Source organism: Seriola dumerili, unplaced genomic scaffold (genome assembly GCF_002260705.1).
Source record: "Seriola dumerili isolate Sdu_G_001 unplaced genomic scaffold, Sdu_1.0 BDQW01000449.1, whole genome shotgun sequence".
In the NCBI taxonomy this organism is placed as follows: Eukaryota; Metazoa; Chordata; class Actinopteri; order Carangiformes; family Carangidae; genus Seriola; species Seriola dumerili.
The window spans coordinates 346,015-364,388 of record NW_019174704.1 but is presented as its reverse complement, the minus strand read 5'-3'; the positions used below and the strand labels follow the sequence as shown (position 1 = coordinate 364,388).

The following is an 18,374-nucleotide window of genomic DNA, read 5'->3' as shown; positions in this document are numbered from 1 at the left end:
TCACAATTCTACCAGCACAACCTCAGAACTATGTTTTGAAACAGACTTTGCTGTAGTTCCCAGACAAATGTGCAATGCGTATGTTGTGTTGCGACACTTGGCTGCTAAACCACCAACCTCAGCCTCATTGGTTCCAGCTGGTGTCACCTCTGCTTTCACATTTCCTCCAGCTCACACTGGCAACGGCAGGATTCACAAGCAAAATTTTGCACCGAGCAATGTCAAACATCTGAATCACCTCCTGATTCCACATCAGTCACAGGGACCCCCCACTGGTTCAAAGTGACTGAAGTGTAACCCACACGTTCGTATCTACAATGAAGTGCCTGCTACAGTACAAGTGCTCTGCTACAATGTGAACACAAGAGAAGGAAATTACAAAGGTTATCATGTTAAACTTATAGTTAGGGGCATGAATCAGACAGATCTTTGCCCTATGAACGAGCAACTTGTGACACCAATAAACTAAAATTGTTGCTTACTAGAAAAATCCTCTTGTTAACCATTATCATGGTTCATGTACGTTGCTGATAATTACCTAAATTAGCAGCCAACTATACTTGTTGGTAATCTTGTCAACTTTTCAACACCGAAATCCTCAGCTGGAAGCATGTTTATAGTAATCTGTCGTCTCCCTTCACATCTATCTTCAATCTTCTCTGTGGAATGCACCAACTCTGACCTTTTGAAGCTCTCTCAGTGTGCATTTACAGTCTGCTGCAGGAGTCCGTCCTTCAGCATGTCGGTTTATACGGCCAACAGAGAAAGCTGCTATCAAAGGGCGTGAGAGTGCTGCTTGCTGGCTAGGTCACAACATGAACACTCCATTCCACAGCTGAATGTTAAAAAAAACAAATCAACTATTTCCTCTTTATTGCAACAGTCCCACTTCGTCCTGTTTCCATCCTACTGAGAAAAGCAAAATGTGCAGAAATCTGGACTGATATCAGTTTGTGTCTGTTTCTCTCATTTGTATCCTAGGCAACGTGGATCTAATTTGGGCAAAACTATGGCGTTGTCATCTTGCAACTAGAAAGTAGGGTTTGGATAAGGATTGACAGGAAAATCTGTTGTTACTCCAGTCATGAGTCAGATGGAAAAGACATATATTTCATGCATGTGCTCAGACTATCAGATGGAAAGGAATTTGCCTTATGGAACAATATGATTATTGTTTATGAGAAATTATATTAAAACAGTCCTGATCCAATGAATGGTACTGTTGGTAAGATTTACCATGGTTTTTTTTTTCCTCCTACACAGTCATCTAAATTTTCCTACGGCTTGATTCAAACCATGGACAGTATGATTTTGGTGATCAGCAGGTCAAGAAACATCTATGGATTTATTTGAGACATATATTTCTTCTTATCATTCAAAATCCCTTTCTTTGTTTTATTTCAATGACTAACCTGAACATAGGACTTGCTTCTTATTGAAATACAGTAATTGATCTGATGTTGAAACAGGTTACTTGTATTGTAGACAGTTTTAACCAAACTCCCTGAATGTCTTTTGACCTGCACATCACTAAAAACCATGATTACAAGGAATTGTCAACCATGAAGTCATGTCACTGTCTTAACACTATCTATTATCATTTCATCGTCCTCACCTATCCTCTTTGTTGATCTGATCACCGAAGCCAACAGTATCAACAATCGTCAGTTTGAGGTGGACGTTGCTTTCTTGCAGGTCGTAAGTTCGCGGCCGCAGATACACGCCGTTCTGATAATGGCTCGCCTCTTCATTCTCAAACATCGTGTTGAAAAGTGTGTTCATTAACGTTGACTTGCCAATACCAGTCTCCCCTGTGGATAGAAGGAACCGGAGAGAGACGAGAGAGAGAAAGAGACAGTTAAATTACTAAGTCACCGGGGAGTAATTCATCAGCTTTCAGACGTGGCTTTTTACTGCAACACAAGCGAGAGGCCTGTGCATTTCTTTTATGTCAGGAAAAACACACTAGAGGGAAAACAAAACAAATACAGAAATGTTCAGTAGTTACAGCATGGCATTTCCATGAGTTGCTGACTGTATGCCATATGCAACACATTGTCTCTCACACACACTGCACACACGGCTGTCGGTTTGTACTCACCTACACACAGAATGTTAAAACAAAATCCCTGTGTAACCGATTTACTGACCAGTTGGTCAGGGAGGCTGTCAAATCCAACATGGCCGCCCAAGCTCAGGTTACGCTTCTCTTCGTTCTGAAAAACACAGACAAAAACAAAACAAAAAAATCAAAACTCCTTCCTGCATACGTGGAAAACACAAGGGGAAGACATTAGTCAGAGGTAGGAAGTGTTGGGTGGTAGAGAAGCTGAAACCTTCACATTCCTATGCAAATGAACATCAAAGACCCTCTGTTCATTCTGCAGATGTAAAACCCATCAACTAACGTTATGAGTTAGGTAATCAGGGCCTGCAGCGAGGATGAGCTTCAAGAGTAATCCTTCGCAAAGCATGAGCAACTAAAGTCATTTCCACACAAAGATGCACTTTAAAAGAAACAACCAGGGAAATGAGATGATTCAGTGATTTAATACATGTATGGAAAATGAAAATATCTTCAGTTGGGAATAAAAGTTGTTTATAAAGTTGAAGGATGTAAAAAAAAAAAAAAATGTTCTGCAGTTTTTTTACACATCAGTCACAGAAACGTTTCAAAGCTAGTCCTTTGTTTAACTTCAGCACTGATGCACTGACACCACAGCCACAGCACAAGCAATGAGTACACGAGATGAAACCATTTATCTTAATTTAGCCCCTTTATCATCATGTTTTCCAAAACAATCAAAGTGAGTGTGACAAGACAAAATGATCTCCAATCACCACAGCTACTGTAAATTATTGCAGAGACCATGCACAAACACTGTAATCAATCTGCATTTGGAGGAAGAGCATCCTGGAACTAAAAGCACAAAGATTACTGACCTACAGCAAACCAAAGACAGACAGGTACTATTGGGTTGTAAGCGTTTTCACCTTTGATCTCCCTGATCTAACCCATCTTGACTGAAGAAGAGGCAGTCAGTGAGGAGAGAAGAGTGTGTTAGATCTGTAGAGGACGGGAACAGACAGCACCTTGAGATGAATGGGGCCACCCGAGCTCGTCTGGCTCAGCCACGAAGGACTGCATATTTGAAGGCTGATGTCACCGAGCGCAGGCAGCCTGAGAGCAGAGCAGAGCTCAGCTGAATGCAGCCTGACCGTACTGAACTGAGTGGGGACAGGCTCGGCTCTGCATACACAGCAGATGAGTTATAAACCTGATTGAACCACACAATATAGGATGAGCAATGTGTGTGTGTGTGTATATATACATATATGTATATGTGTGTGTGTGTGTGTGTGTGTATGCGTGTGGGTAAGTAAAAGGGAAAAAAAAAAAAAGAGAAAGAGCTTAATGTGTCAGGCAACACAGCTGAAGTAATCTGACGTGAGCTAAGCTAGGCAATACTGAGCCAAGCTGCAACGTGCTGTGAGTTTATTACAGTCCATTAACACAGGTGTTCAATTACAAAAAAATCTATACAAGCTATAATTGTGCTTCAAGTGACGCTGTTTGTAAAACATTCAGCAAAACGAAGACATATGTTTCATGGCAAGTCAGGTAGCAGCACAGCCACTGTCAGAAACAGAAAACATTCATTATGATGCTTAAATGAAAGATAAAAGCTCCATTTCAAAGGTTTCAGTGCTGCGATGTAGCTCTCTAGCTCTCGTTCCTTTTGTGACTGAACACACTTATTGCAAGTCACTTTGGACAAAAGCATCTGCCAAATGAATGTAATGTTTGTACTGTTCAGTAGCAGGTTTACAGGGATGAGGAAGAGGCAGTGGTCACTCTTTGTTTGTTATTCACTGCAAAACTCAGCGCTTGTTAAAACAACATTAATGCTTCCCTGTGGTATTCAGTTTACTGAATGAAGCTCATGGAGATATTTGGATAAATTGCTGGAGGGGGAGGGTGTGGCCTCTGGTATCGTGCCTGGAAGGAAACCGGTGCAATGACTCTCTGGATTCCTGTGTTTAAAATAAGAGAAGCTGATAATTTATATTTGCCTTTATTTATCCAGGCAAGGATAAATAAAGGCCTCTGTGCTCATTTTCCATCAACACCCCATTTTGTATCCAGTTTCACATGTGGCAGCAGCTGCACAGTTTGCACACAGATGATGGAAAGGCTTCTTGCTCAGGGGCACCTTGACAAAAGTGGGAAAATGTTTTGTCTTATGCTGCACGTCTGGAAATTTACATTTCCAGTCAGTCATGAGCTTACTTCTGGAAGTTCATGGTGCTTACTAAAAACATGTCTGGGCCTTTACAAAAGTATGGCCAATGTCAGGGGTAAACTTATGTCATAATCAGCCTTAAAGAGTACTTTGACCTTGTAAACCTTGTTTTTGTGGAAATTTCTCCAAACTTACCAAACCACAATGATGACACTCTCAGATTCAAAAAAATAACAAAAATCCTGACTCATGAGATAATTGAGGGTTGACCTACACTACCAAATTGTCAGTAGCACATAATCTTTGTGTGAGTGTGTGTGGAACATAAGAGGCAGATGGCTCTGTGACTGAGGGCTATGAAAAGAGCACGCAGACCTGACCAACTGTGTTATCTTTAAGGATCAGACAGAAAAGAGCTGCAGACGTGGACACAAACTCCCCAAGCTGTGACTTCACAGACTGAATGTGTGAGAGTGTGAGAGTGTGAGAGTGTGAGAGTGTGTGTGTGTGTGTGTGTGTGTGTGTGTGTGTGTGTGTGTGTGTGTGTGTGTGTGTGTGTTGGGCTCAGTGCTGGAAGACGTACTCAGATCCTTTACTGATAAAACTAGCAATACAACCATGTGAAAATACTCCATTATAAGTAAAATTCCTGTGGGTGTCTACTTCCTTACAGGTACACCCATAGCATTTATTGGAATATAATACAACTTTTAGTTTTTGTTGACACAGTCATAGAGGTGTTAATTAAATTATATGCTTTAGCACTGTCATTGTGGCCAGCGGTTGTGCTGTAATGCACTGCAAATAAAAAACACCTCTCAACATAATGCAATCCAGTACACCACCACCACCTTTCTGACAGTGTCTGCAAAAAGAGAACATTATGGGCTTAGTAAAGACAGGTGTTAGCATTAGAGTGACTAGGTGTGCCTAATAAAGGAGGCACTAAATGGCTTATTTGACAATGCTACATTATATATCTATTAAATGGGCCTGTGTAATTGCGTCATAAAAATGCATTGAAAAAAGGGTTGGGTCTGACTGCACATGAATTTGAAAGAAAATAAGACTAAGTTACTAACTAACTAACTTACTTACTTAACTTTCATTAGATTAAGTCATTAGATGACTTGCCAACAAGCAGATTTGTGCAGTGAATATCACAGAAGAAATCTTAATCTGCAAAAAGAGCAGTGAAAAGTATGTTTGCCTAGCAATAGCAGAAAAAAAACTGAATAGACATGGTTTTAATTTTAGCCTATGTATTCATGTATATATAGAATGTGAGAGCCACAGCTAATCACTAATGTCATGTGAGAACATATTTCCATTTTTGGTCATTGTTCTGTTTTTACTTTGGCTGAAAGATTACAATTCACTATAAATTAAGACTTTTCCATCTTATGCTCAAAACTGACTGGATTTCATCAATAATGCTTCAATGTTCTTAATACATTTACACTTATTGACAAAAGCATAACAACACCCATTAACAAGTACAGGATGTATAACCAACAGACGAGAGCAATTAGGGAGGCATCTTTCTTTCCACCCACTCAAGCTAGTTCAGAGAAGAGAAGAACAGCAGCATAAAGTATGACAGGAATGAAAAGCTTCTGAGTAACTGTCCCAGCGTGAGGAAACAACACAGTCCCCAGGCCACCGTATCACCAGGCCGACAGGAAATGGCTGCACAGAGTGAAATGAGGCACAAATCATATAGGCTAGTTCACAGTGCTTTGCGTTTGTAGCTGGCTGATGTGTACCGCTAGTCAGCAATAGGCCTTTTTTTTTCTTTTTTTCTTTTTTTTTTAAAACAGAGGACATTTTGACATTCAACAGAAGAGAAAGCACAGGTGTGAATACTGAAATTAATAATGGCTGAATTGCATTTAGCTGCTTCACTTCAGAAGCATTATTTTAAGTTTTAAAAGTATTTTTAAAATGTGATTTACCACTGCTAAATGTCTACAATTTATAGTCAACCTTCAAGAACATATTCAGGTACACATTGCGGCAAACACAATGACACCACAGTGTGGTCACAGTATGTCTCGCCACTGAGATATACTGTGTGTTTTACTGTGTAGACTGTACTTTATCCCCGCAACAATTAATCTAGTGTCAGCTGTCACAATTAATGATTATTTTCAGTATGTGTTAGTCTTCCCATTATGTTTCTGATTAAATCATTGATAGACTAGTCTATAAAATGCCAGAAAATTGTGAAAAATGTCCAAATGTCCATCACCATTTCCTAAAGCTAATTCTTAAATCTTAATGACTTAAACGACGAATCTAAACCAGGGGTATAGACAACTGCACGGATGCACAGACTCAAATTCACTGTATGCAGTATCTTTGGCTCATGTCTCTCCCTCCGTGCTTCCCCTTTAACTCCCCCACACCCACCCCTGGGGGTGGTGCACCTCACAGTTTGAAAACCTGTGGTCCAATGCAAGAAGACGGCCACAATTCCACACAGCCCAAAGTGACACCTGTAAATTTCTTAGTATTCTCAAACAACTCTCCAGATCTAAAGAGAGTAAATTATTAATTAATAAAACTAAACTTTTCAGCACTATTCCAGTCTTAAAACTACAACTCAAAACAATAACCAGAAGCATATCAAACCCGACTAAAATAAGCAGGCACTCAGCTTCCCAAGGGATTAAATAAATATGTGGCGGAGATTCAACCTGACATAACTGAGGACAAAACCAAGATCACCTCACAGACAAACGTTTTCAGCGAATAGTCCTGATGTGACCTGAAATTCTTTCACACACCACTGTTGTCTGTTTATCCCCTCCTCAGCTTCCCTCTCGCCTTCAGGCCTCAATCCCCACCCGACCTGTGTCTGACTTGTATTTGCAGCTGGTGTCTGCCTCAGTGAGCCTCCACCTGACAGACAGCAGCAACCTGACAGGCTGAGACACACACTACTGCTGCAACTGATGCGTGTGTGGGAACATACACAGAGGAAAGGCCTTGGAAAAAGCTTCAAATATTTACAGTAACTTGAGGTGCACTTTGTGTAGAACTGGTTTGGTTTTCACATTCAGTTTTAGAGGCCAGATCAAATGCCAATGATTTTTTTCTCTTATCAGCACAAATACCAAACATTCACTAGTTGCAGTTTCTCAAATGCGATGTTTTACTCTTTGTCTTTGTTTCATGTGCCCGTAAATTCAATATATGCGTTTTTGACTTTTATTCTGACAGAAAACGCTATCTGAAGACGTCACCTTGGGCTTTGACACATTGTTTAACTACTTATATTAAAACATTCAGTTGATACAGAGATGTCTTTATCTTGACTTGGGTTCTGGTAGTTTTAGACTAGATTTGGACTTTAGTTTTCTATGCTATTTGCAAAAATATTTTACTGAATATGTTGTTATATTTTGTCTTATCGTCATTGTTGTGGCTTGACTTCTGTATATATTTGACTGTGACACGATCTAATACTGGACAGTAATGGCACTGACTTGCCTTTGTATCCTGCACTTAGCTGGACAATAGAATCTCCATTTAAACTGAGACCTGTGAGTGCCTCGAGCTAAGCTGAAGAATGGGTCATACCATTAGCCTGTTGTAGTAGGTTAACAAATTGGGAAACTGGGCCTAAGTTTAGCTGTTAAAGTGTACTCTCTGCAAACCAAATAAGCTTTATTTGGTGTCACAAACGGATGTCAGTTTGGGGGCTTCTTGGCGATGTAGACCAAATATTACTTCCATCCGTGAGGGGAGAAGACCACATGAAAACCTCAGTGGCAAACCCACATGCACATTCAGTACTTCCTGTCCAATGACGGTCACGTAGATTTCTGAAAATGTAGCTTGATGTGCTCTGAAGTGTCACTGTGTGTGGACTGATACATCATGCTTTTGAGATCTGAGAGGCTTTGTTGTATTAATGCTCATTATCAAGGATTTTACAGCTCATCCTATGTCGTCATACAAGAAATATACTTGGTTAAGATGTTTTTGCAATATTGTCAGCACTAACCACACCTACAGATTTTGCCTGTGTGTGCTGTAGCTGTTCTCCTGCTGCTACTTTTGCTGGCGGCGATGTAGTAATGGTAAAAAATGTTGACGGTTGAGATGCAGATGACGTGTGCAATTCACAGGAATCCACAAGCATAGATATACAACAACAACAAAAAAGTTTTTATCTGATCATTGTTTTATCAAATGCATCTTGTCTCACACTCATGCACAACAATTGTATGGCCACATTGCTGCTCAGCTTTATAACTCATCTATGCCCAACAGGACAGACGAAAAGAAATGAGTGAGGCAGACGGGAGAGAAGACAGGAACCATTTTACGAGACAGATGTACAGCACACTCATCTTTATAGAGCCTTTCAAATATACACCATTTCCTTACTATTGCTGAACTGACAAAAAAATAGTCTGACTCAAAAAAAAAGAGATATTTTTATAGTTTTGTCAGTTATGTTATTAGCCACAAGCTAAAAGTCTTTATGGATTAGAGGCAAAACCTGCCTGGATCTGGTAAGCTTTTCTCGCTCACATGCATGTAAAGCTTTCATACGTGCTTAGTAAGATAAAATACATTCTTGTTGCGAGATCTAGACTAGTTATGCTCATTACTGAATGCTGTTGGAAAAGACAACATGGAGGAGGTGAACTTGATTTAATCACAGACTGAACACAAGGAAAAAATGTGGATCCTTGTAAAGTGCGAGTAAAAGAACGTATGCAAGTTATTATAAAGTATCTATGTAAGCATCACAATATGGAGCTACAAGTTTGTCTTCGAGAAAACTCGAACCTATTCTATAGATGGATATTGATTCATTAGCACAGTGGCTGGAGCTCGGCTGTCATTATCCATCTATGATACTGGATTTGACAAACTTGCCTCTAGGCGATTCTGGTCTGTATGTTCTATGTAAAGCTAACAACACCGACACATAACAGTGAGTAAATCTGACCTACAATCTGACCTCATCAACATACAAATGAACAACATGGGAAAAGCAGTGGTAAGATGTAAGATGTAAAGGAACGTGTTTTAAGTCCTAAGACTTGTTTAAAATGAGAAAATGCAGATTTATTCTGATTAATCAGTGAATAAATCTATAACTAGAGCAAATATGTGAATAATAAATCAGCACAAACAAGCAAAGCAACTCTTTTAAAGTACAAGCATCTTCTCCCATAGTTTGTCATTCCATGTTTCTTGCCTTTAAGCACTTTATGAAGCTAATTTAATTTCATGCATGCAGGCCTCATAGGAGCGACAATACTCTTCAGGGTCAGTAAGCACTGTACATGCTAAATACGTTAAAGGCCATTTCATTACATAACCATTTAACTGAACAGCATCTTTTTTATGCTACACACTCAGTGCAATCAGTGGGTGAAAAAAAACAATGGAAGTTGTTGGCTATATTGATCACCTCGTGTGGCTCTGGCCTAGAAAGTTATCCCAAAGCTACAGCTTCCATTGGATTGGGATTGATGTGTGCCAACAACGCAACCAACCACACATCCCTATCAATAGCTGCACATAATTAACAGCGTGCACTTTACACAAACTGCCAGACGCACGTCAGTTTGTTCAATATGGTCTCACTTAGTTCAGAAAGTTAGACAGGAAGTTAGAGAGTCAGGCAACTATGCTGCTCCTGACGCTGGCTTCTTTCACTGCATTCTCAGCATTTTCTCATTAATCAACCCTCTAATTTTGTATTCCAAAAGAGACATTTTAGAATTCGCTCGTCTGCAATATCTTTTGCAACCTGTACCCCTTCTTGGACATGATCCTGATTTAAGAAAATGCCAACTGTGCAATATCCACTGCATCCTCTTTTTTTGGATCCGCTCCTTTCTTTGCAGACATGTGTTACACCAATAAGTGGAAGGAGTGGCCTGGAGTGTGTTCTTAATCTTTTTATCCCTGCAGCTCAGTGCTCCTTACTGTCCAATTCATCACCCCAAGAATCTCTTCAAGGATCTGCCAAAAAGTTAATCACCCTTGTTAAATCTCCTCCTGTGCATTTTCCTTTGTCACTATAATATTAGTTTTCCTTAATACATGCTTTGTTGTGTGACAGTCTACGAATTCTTGATGTAAAGATCTGCCTACATGTTAATGCTCTTTCTCTGGCCGATATTACATCATGATACTGTACCTACTGGATTACACCTGACTGACAACAGGGCTTGTCACTATGAATATTATACAAGATGCATTCCACTCTCATCTACTCCTATGCCCAACCTACTACTGGGATGTGCAATAGGTACTGCCTTGAGAAATACAGGCCATCAGCAAAGTAGCCACAGCCTGTTTAACAACTGGCTGGTAAAACTGACATTGCCTTAGGTGTAAATATAACATTATGAGTCAAACAAAAGTTCAATTTTACACCCCTGAACAAGAAGTTAACAGGAAACACATGTCAACACATTGTCAGGACTGAGTCTCATCATACAGTACTAACTGCTATCTAGTAATTCAAAACAATATTGCAGTTTTACACCATGAAAATGCAATTAATACATCTTCAATTGTGTCTGTGGTGCACAATAGTGACTTTACAGCGACGATATCCTATTTTATAGTATTTTGATTTGCTAGCTAACCACTGTATTTGTTGTTACATGATATAGTAACGTACATTCCCTTATTGTGTTGTGTTTATAGCCACTTCTGATAACGTCAAGTAAACAGTTTAATGGTGCCATACCCTACACCCATATGCCCAGCAACGCATACATGTTTACAGATACAGAAATAAACGTTACAAAACGCAACATTAATGCAGTCAAAATAACACCGTTGTCTTAATTTGTCTTTAGTGAAAGAAACCATCACAGCAATCACTTCCACCATCTCGGCTGAGCCCACATCACAGGCTTCAAAAGCGGGAGGGGGAGGCTTGGTTAGCTACATACCCACACACGGCAGCTAACACCCACACTTTTACTAATCGCAACCGTGCACTCCCCGTGACTGCAATGTTTTCGCTTCCAAAAAGATGGGAGAAACGGCAAGGAGTGCCGTGGCTTTCACTCACCGAAAATACGTCAACGTCCGTGGCAGCCATGGTGCGGAATGTATGGTGTTGGTGTGCTGAGCAGACCGAGCAGAGGCGAAAGGGAGCAGCCCTCGTCTCTCCGTGCTAGCCTGCCAAACTACTGACTGAGCCGAGCTGACAGAGACGGGAGGAGAGGGACACAAGACGGAAGAGAGCTGGTAACTGGACAGGGAGGCTACCAGCTAGCTAGGTGACAAGAGGACTCCCTGCTACTTCGCTTCACCTTCGTTCGCTCGGGCAAACTAAAGCGTTTCTTTTCTTCTTTTTGACTAAGGCTGGGAGTCGATATGAGTAAAAAACACTGATGAGTAGCTTGTGTAGTATGAAAAGAAGTCGGCAAACATAGTTAATAGCAGCAGTCAGGTAAGATAGATGTTCCTGTTACGCGCCATACATTTAACGAATAGTCACGATTTTAATAGTATCCTCTCTTCTTATTAATTATTAAGGGTGCTTGCCGATTTAAGGTTGATCAATTCTGTATTTGGAGCAGTTAAAAGTCGTTTTGAAGTGTTTCCTGGCGGTAAACCAGAGACATAATGGTCAACGTTTCTACGTACGTTAAAGAAGGGGGTGAACTATCTTGACGTTCTGGCGACATCTTTGGGGCGGGGTAGATAGGTTCCAATATGGCCACTTCTTAGGAACTCCCATTCAGTCCAGGAATGTCAAGCTGCTCACACTGCAAGCCAGGACAGGAGCGAGCAGCACCGCAGAGCGACAGAGGTTGGGGGCGTGGGGGCAGAAATATGTGTGTCAACGGTGGAGGTGATAAAATACCTGATCATCACTTCACTGTAGCCAACTGTAGATGTGTCCTTCTCAAGACATTGCATTCATGAATTAGTGAGGTCACAGATTAATTCTACTACAATGTGACTTAGCCAATCAGAAGGAGCTATTTTGTCATTATTGTTGTGTCTAATTTACTCCAGTTATAAAACCAGTTTTCCTGTATTATGTGTACTGTAGGCTACTGTTTGACTGTGCATGTAGCCTGGGTGCCCTAGGGACTCCTACTTTTTGCAGCTGTATGTATGTTTTTAGGGCCTGTCCAATAGTACTGGATTTTGGTGATGATAATGACATTGACAAAACAAACAAACAAACTTTTTTTTTTTAATAAACTGAATAAAGTTACAGATAGCCAGACAAGAGAAACATATTTTATAATACTTTAATTTGGTTATTTATTCAAATGTCTTGCTTAGACCCTATTTCTATAAACTGATCAAGACATTTTACTCAGAATTCATTATAAATTATTGCTTTTGTACATATGTCTGTGTGTATATGTGTGTGTCAGAGGACAGCAAATAAGGCTTCTATCAGTTATTTTTTTATCAGTAGCAGTAATGGTGATAGAAGTTGTTGTATTATTAAGATTTCTTGTATTATATTACCTATGATCATAACTCTTCACATGTGCCTGATAACCTAAAGTATAAGTAAATGAATGCAATATATAATTTCTATTTCAAAGTATTTCTCATTTACATGTAAATGCCTCTAAATAAAGTATAAACAAAACTGTTGGGCCAGTAGGGAAACATCTTGCATATATTATTCAAATTCCATCCACGTCTGCACTTTTTCCGGAAAAGCATTCCTACAGGTGGGGAGGAGGAGAGCGGCCAGGTGAAGGCTACCGCACTGACACCAGGACAAAGGTGGAGCAGGATACAGTGTGGCTGTTGGAGTTAAGAAGTTTTATCTAAAATCCGCATAAAGCCCATATAGTTTCAGTAATGGTTTTGACGCAAGAATCCGTCCTGTCTCTGCTCCTATCGGAGGGAGGCAGAATGAAGAAGTCCGACTTGGTGGGTAAATTTAAAGGTTCAATAGACTGCGTCGATCCCGCAGAGAAAGAGCGGAACAGGGAGCTTTTCAAGACCTTTGTCAACAACGTGGCTTTCGTCAAAGAAATCGACGGTGTCCGGTATGTTCTCATTAAGAAAATGTATCAGCATTTGCTGGACAATGTCCAGACTGCAGCGGAGAGCCGTGTGGAAAAGACTGAGAATGAAGAGATCCCCCTGACAGGTGAGCAGCAGCGCCCATCTGCGCGGACTGAAGAGAAGACTGAGAGCTCTGAGGGCGCAAGAGGGGAGAGGTCATCTCTCTCTGAACTTGATCCAGAACAGGCAAGTGAAAGTGGTGACAATCCTACAGAATTACTGTCTCCTCTACAGCTAGCACTGCAGAGGAGCAAATATACTAATATTAGGGTTAAAAGGATGCTGAATTTTGAGATCCAGAAACAGGGTACAAATGGAGATAATTGTTCGAGGAGGGGTGCAGTAAATGAGCCCACCACCATCCAGAGCAAACCTTACGCCTTGCCTCTGAGAATGCCACCCAGCACCACCAGGGTGGAGATCCACAAGCTGAAGGTGGACCGAGATGATCCTCCTGAAAGTCCAAAACTAGATGCCTCCAGGGGAAAGCGAAAACCCTCCTCAGCTGAGACAGGCAGCGGCGTCAGCTCACCCCAGCTGAGGAGGGCAGTGAAGACAACCAAGGCGTCAGAGGAGCACAAAGACACAAGGATTCCCTCTACGGTTCCCCTGGAGCAGTCAGAGCATGAATGGCTGGTCAAGTGTGCCGCCGGCCACTGGAGCCAGGTTTATGGCCTGCTGCTGACAGACAACCAGCTGGCAGAGAAGAGGGACTTCATGACAGGGTTCACTGCTCTGCACTGGGCAGCCAAGTGTGGGAACAGTGAAATGCTTGTGAGGATTATTGATCTGTCAAGGCAAGGAGGAGTTGATGTTGACGTTAACGCAAAAACACATGGCGGATACACTCCTTTGCACATTGCCGCCTTGCACGACCAGGAGTACATCATGGCTATGCTGGTGGGAGAGTACCTGGCCGATGTGAGCATCAGGGACAACTGCGGGAAGAAGGCCTACCACTATCTGCACAAAGGCATCTCTGGGACTCTGAGAGAGATGCTGGGTGAACCCAAAGCCCAGCAGGCTCAGGACAAGGCGCTGCAGGAGAAAGACGAGCTGGACCTGTTCCCGGATCTCTCCAAGGGCCTGCATTCAATAAGTCGTCTCTTCCAGCCACACGTGACAGGCCAGAAGAAGAAGCACAAGCAGAGGCTAGGATTTTACTCGCTGAGCGACGACCCCAGTGAGGAGAGAGAAGACAGCGGCGGCGGCCTCAGACAAAGAGTCATATCGGATGCTTTTATGTGATGGAAAAACTCTTTTGTCCTCTTATTTTCATGAGGGAATAGTGTGAAAACACAACAAGAACACAGCAAGAACATTCAAAGAATTTGACTGACATTCCTCTGATTTTTTTTTTTGGGGCCTTCTTCAACAATGAAAACAACTGACAATCAATCAATCAGCTAATCAGTGTCTCTTTTCTTGTTTGTGTTTTATTTATATTTTCTATCAGATATAAGAGTCGGACATTGAGTGTGTGGTGAGAGTGATGATCAAGCAGTGACTATTGAAGTAATTTTGTAAAATGTAAAAGCAACATCTGCAAAAACAGACATCTCCCTCAAATGGAAATCAAATCATCGATGACTTGATGAAGAATTGATGATGCCAGTAATAGTAGTAGTAGTAGTAGAGTTTTAGTTTTATCATGTTACCTGAATGAGTTGTATCTTAAGATTGTGTTTTGAGGTGTGAATCAAACATGACTCAGAAAATATTACAGTGGATACAGAGTCATCTTATTAATCATCATCTGTGGTGTCTGCCTCTTGAAGGCCTCGTCTTATCAGTCTATCGTTACACTTCAACTGATGTAGGCCTAATGTTTGTTTTATAGTGAATTTTCCATTTCTTTTTCTAAATTAAGTTACAAAAACAGCTGCACCAAGCACTGAAACCAGTAGGTAGCAGCACAGGTGAGGCTATTTATTTCTTACATCACTGAGCTTTCATCCATTGCCTGTTTTAAATGTCTTCAAAATGTCCTTTCTATGTCTATTTTTGATTTAAAAAAAATAAAAAATAAAAAATTCTAACAAGAATTTCATCTGCAACAAAGACATTTTGAACAGACAAATCAAGATTTTACTTGTTCTCTTCTGTTTTCATCTGAGTAAGAACTGAACCGAGAGTGGTGAAATGGTCATGCTTTCAATTTCCACACGCAAACATGCATGAACTGAAAAAAAAAAAAAATGGATGTGTTGACTCAAGGGTGAATCAAACCTGTAGCAGCAACAAATAAATAAATAAAATAAAGAATAAAAATCTGTGAACTGTCCGTGCCTATGAGGAGGATTTACTCACTTCTTCATCGCTTCACTTTATAACAGATTAATTATAAAACACTGCGCAGCATTAAGGAGAGGCAAACATCCACGGAGATGCCCTGCAAGAAAACAAACACTGGATTTACAATAAATGTAACTAGAAAAGGTAGAGGGTGCATTATTCATAAAGGTGTGTGCAGGTGCGTCATAAATCGTTACGCTCCCTGCGCGTGTGCCAAAACGTCTCTGACATATGGCTGTGATTCAGCCAGATAAGCAGCTGTCTGGGGAGTGAGTGTGTGTTTTGCAAGTGTTTGCACGCATGTGGCTGAAAGTGTGCGTTAATGCCACCACTGGCCCCGGCAGGCCGAGCAGAGGACAAGAAGTTGAAGAGCAGCATTCATGTAGAGCTCACTTATCTGCCTTGTTTCCTGTCTGTTTTGGTTCATTAGCCACGACAGATGTGACTAAGTCTCACCAACTAGGAGTCGACAAGATGCCAAAGATGACATGCTTAGTTGCAATTTGTTTGGAAAAGAAAAAAAAAAAGAAATGGCAGAATTTAGTAATGGTATGCATCCTGTTGTCCCCGCCTCCAGCCCTCTCCCTCTGTTTCTTGCGTGTGTCATGATATCATTTTCCCCAACAGCATATACGGTCTTTACGTCAATACGATGTTTCATCTCTAAGCCTCTGGGTTTTATTAAGCAAATGGTCTTCTCTGCTGCTGATGCCGCTGCTGCTGCTGCTGCAAGGAGAAAGGCCAACACGTGGTCAGGAACAACATGATGTTAAATTACACTATAAAAAATGAACTGTTGATACAATGAAGTGTAGAGTGTGAGAAGTAAATTCTACTTATGTTCCAAAAGTAGAGATTCATGTTTTGAAACTGGTCCATTTATGAGTGTTGATGAATTAATCTGTTCACGCTGTTGGCTTGTTTAAGGTTTAAAAATGTTTACTGTAGGCTTTCCATGGAAAGAGCTTATTAAGTAATACAATGACTGAGCTACAGCCTCCTCTAAACAGCTGTAAAGTAACATGTTGTGTCTTGTTTGGTTAAGCCATGCGCAGACATAAATATTACAGAGCGTTACAAGCTGTCACGATGCTTTGACCTTTGAATTTCCCGCAGTTCAGTGAACTAACCCTATCAAATGCAATGTACTAATTAGCGTTAATTTGTGAGCTTTTTTGACAGCGTCAGGCCCTGCCTCCAGTTTTAATGCTAAGCTAAGCTAACTGCGTCCTGGCTGCAGCTTGGTACTGAACATACAGAGATGAGAATATCAATCTTCTTTTTTTATTCTTGCCAAGAACTTAAGAATGAGAAGATCCATACCACTTTCATGTCTGTGTGTTTAGTAGATAGATGCAGGCTACTAGTTGTAGCTTCATATTCATCCCTTTAAAGGGTAACCAGGCAATCAGTGTCTGTTGATGTTGAGTAGGATTTGATTAAACTTGTCTCCCTTTACTCAAGTATTGCCACATTTGGTCAGAAGTACTGAACCCAAATGCAGCCAAAAAAAAGGGGGTAAGTGAGAAAAGATGTCTTTAATAACAGAAAGAAACCTATAAAAACAAGAATCCAGAAAAAAACAGGCAGGGACAAAAACCAGAAAATCCAGGAACTCAGCAGCACGACAAACAAAAACTTCACAGAGGGAAGTGGAGTACAAACTGGACTTCCACAGTAGGACAACAGACAGACTGACAAAGACAAGTGAGAGCAGAGAGACTAAATACACACCAGGGAGGTAAGGGTGATTGACCGCAGGTGAAACACGTTAGGGCGGGGCAGACAATCAACAAGGAGGGAAAGGCAAGACAAAGACAGGAAGTAAATGTACAATGGACACACATGGAACTCCAACTACAAAATAAAACAGGAAATGAATCAAAAGTCGTACAAAAAGTGAAATTAATGACGCAACAAAAATTAGGCCAGACATAGCTGTCATGTTGTCCACCAAAGTCCACAAGAACTTAAGTTCACGCAAATGTCTTATCTCCCACCTGTCATGAGATATATTCTCCTTGGATCCTTTGTTCAGTGTGTGATGACATTGTTGGGAATAGGTAAATTCAATTATATGTTTATTGTTGAGATCCTAGTGTGTAAAAGTGAATTGTTAGTTTTTTATGTCATTCTCATTTACATAGATGAGAGGGGCAGAATATGACCTCACTGGTAAAACATAATTTAAATAACACCTAACAGGGTCAATAACTATTGGTATGGAGGGTCTGGAATGCAGTTTCATTGTAAACTATTGTCCTCCGTGCATGTCAGATAGTTATAAACTGGCCTTAAATTAGCTTAATGAGAGCAGAGCTCTGACAGAAACATCTGCTGTAACGTAGAGGCAATAAATCTGGGTGCTATAAAACCAGTACAGCTTTACAATCAGCAGTTTAGCTTTGTTAAGTCTTCATAACTGAGCTGTGTAATGAGAAGGTCGGAGGAGGAGACTGACGGCACGCTGACATTCTGGGCGGGCGGTGAGTTCAGAGTTCAGGCTGAAAACCAAGCTTTGAAGCCACTAATCTGAGCACCTGGCAGAGTCATTACTGAGTCATCCGCCTTTGATAAATAACCCTCCAGACCTCCAGCAGACACTGTATATTATGACCAATTTGACACAGTTACTTGGTAGCATGAAGCAATAAAAAAATAAAATAAAATCACACTTTTTGCCCCTTCATGGTGTAGATTCACAGCTGAAGTTTGTGTTTCACTGACCATTTTCCAGTTCCCTGCGTCACTGCTGAGACAGAAAGACACAGTCAGTGATTATCAGCAGCAAAGCTC

General features: G+C 40.9%; 2 protein-coding genes across 2 annotated transcripts in view; one reads left to right on the top strand and one right to left on the bottom strand.

Annotated features, from left to right (window-relative positions):
* The window catches only part of LOC111234486 (septin-8-A), a 30,308-nt gene extending 18,859 nt beyond the window's left edge, over positions 1–11,449 (bottom strand). The window contains exons 1-3 of the mRNA XM_022762609.1: positions 11,305–11,449; positions 2,102–2,216; positions 1,616–1,811 (exon numbers count right to left, since the gene is read on the bottom strand). Of these exons, the coding sequence (XP_022618330.1) occupies positions 1,616–1,811; positions 2,102–2,216; positions 11,305–11,334 (341 nt within the window). The 5' untranslated portion in view covers positions 11,335–11,449. The remainder of the gene's footprint in view (positions 1–1,615; positions 1,812–2,101; positions 2,217–11,304) is intronic.
* A 1,524-nt stretch (positions 11,450–12,973) lies between these two features.
* LOC111234515 (ankyrin repeat domain-containing protein SOWAHA-like) lies at positions 12,974–15,455 on the top strand. Its single transcript, XM_022762658.1, has one exon. It carries the CDS (start codon positions 13,074–13,076, stop codon positions 14,529–14,531), a length of 1,458 nt encoding a protein of 485 aa, XP_022618379.1. The 5' UTR covers positions 12,974–13,073; the 3' UTR covers positions 14,532–15,455.
* The last annotated feature ends 2,919 nt before the right edge of the window (positions 15,456–18,374 follow it).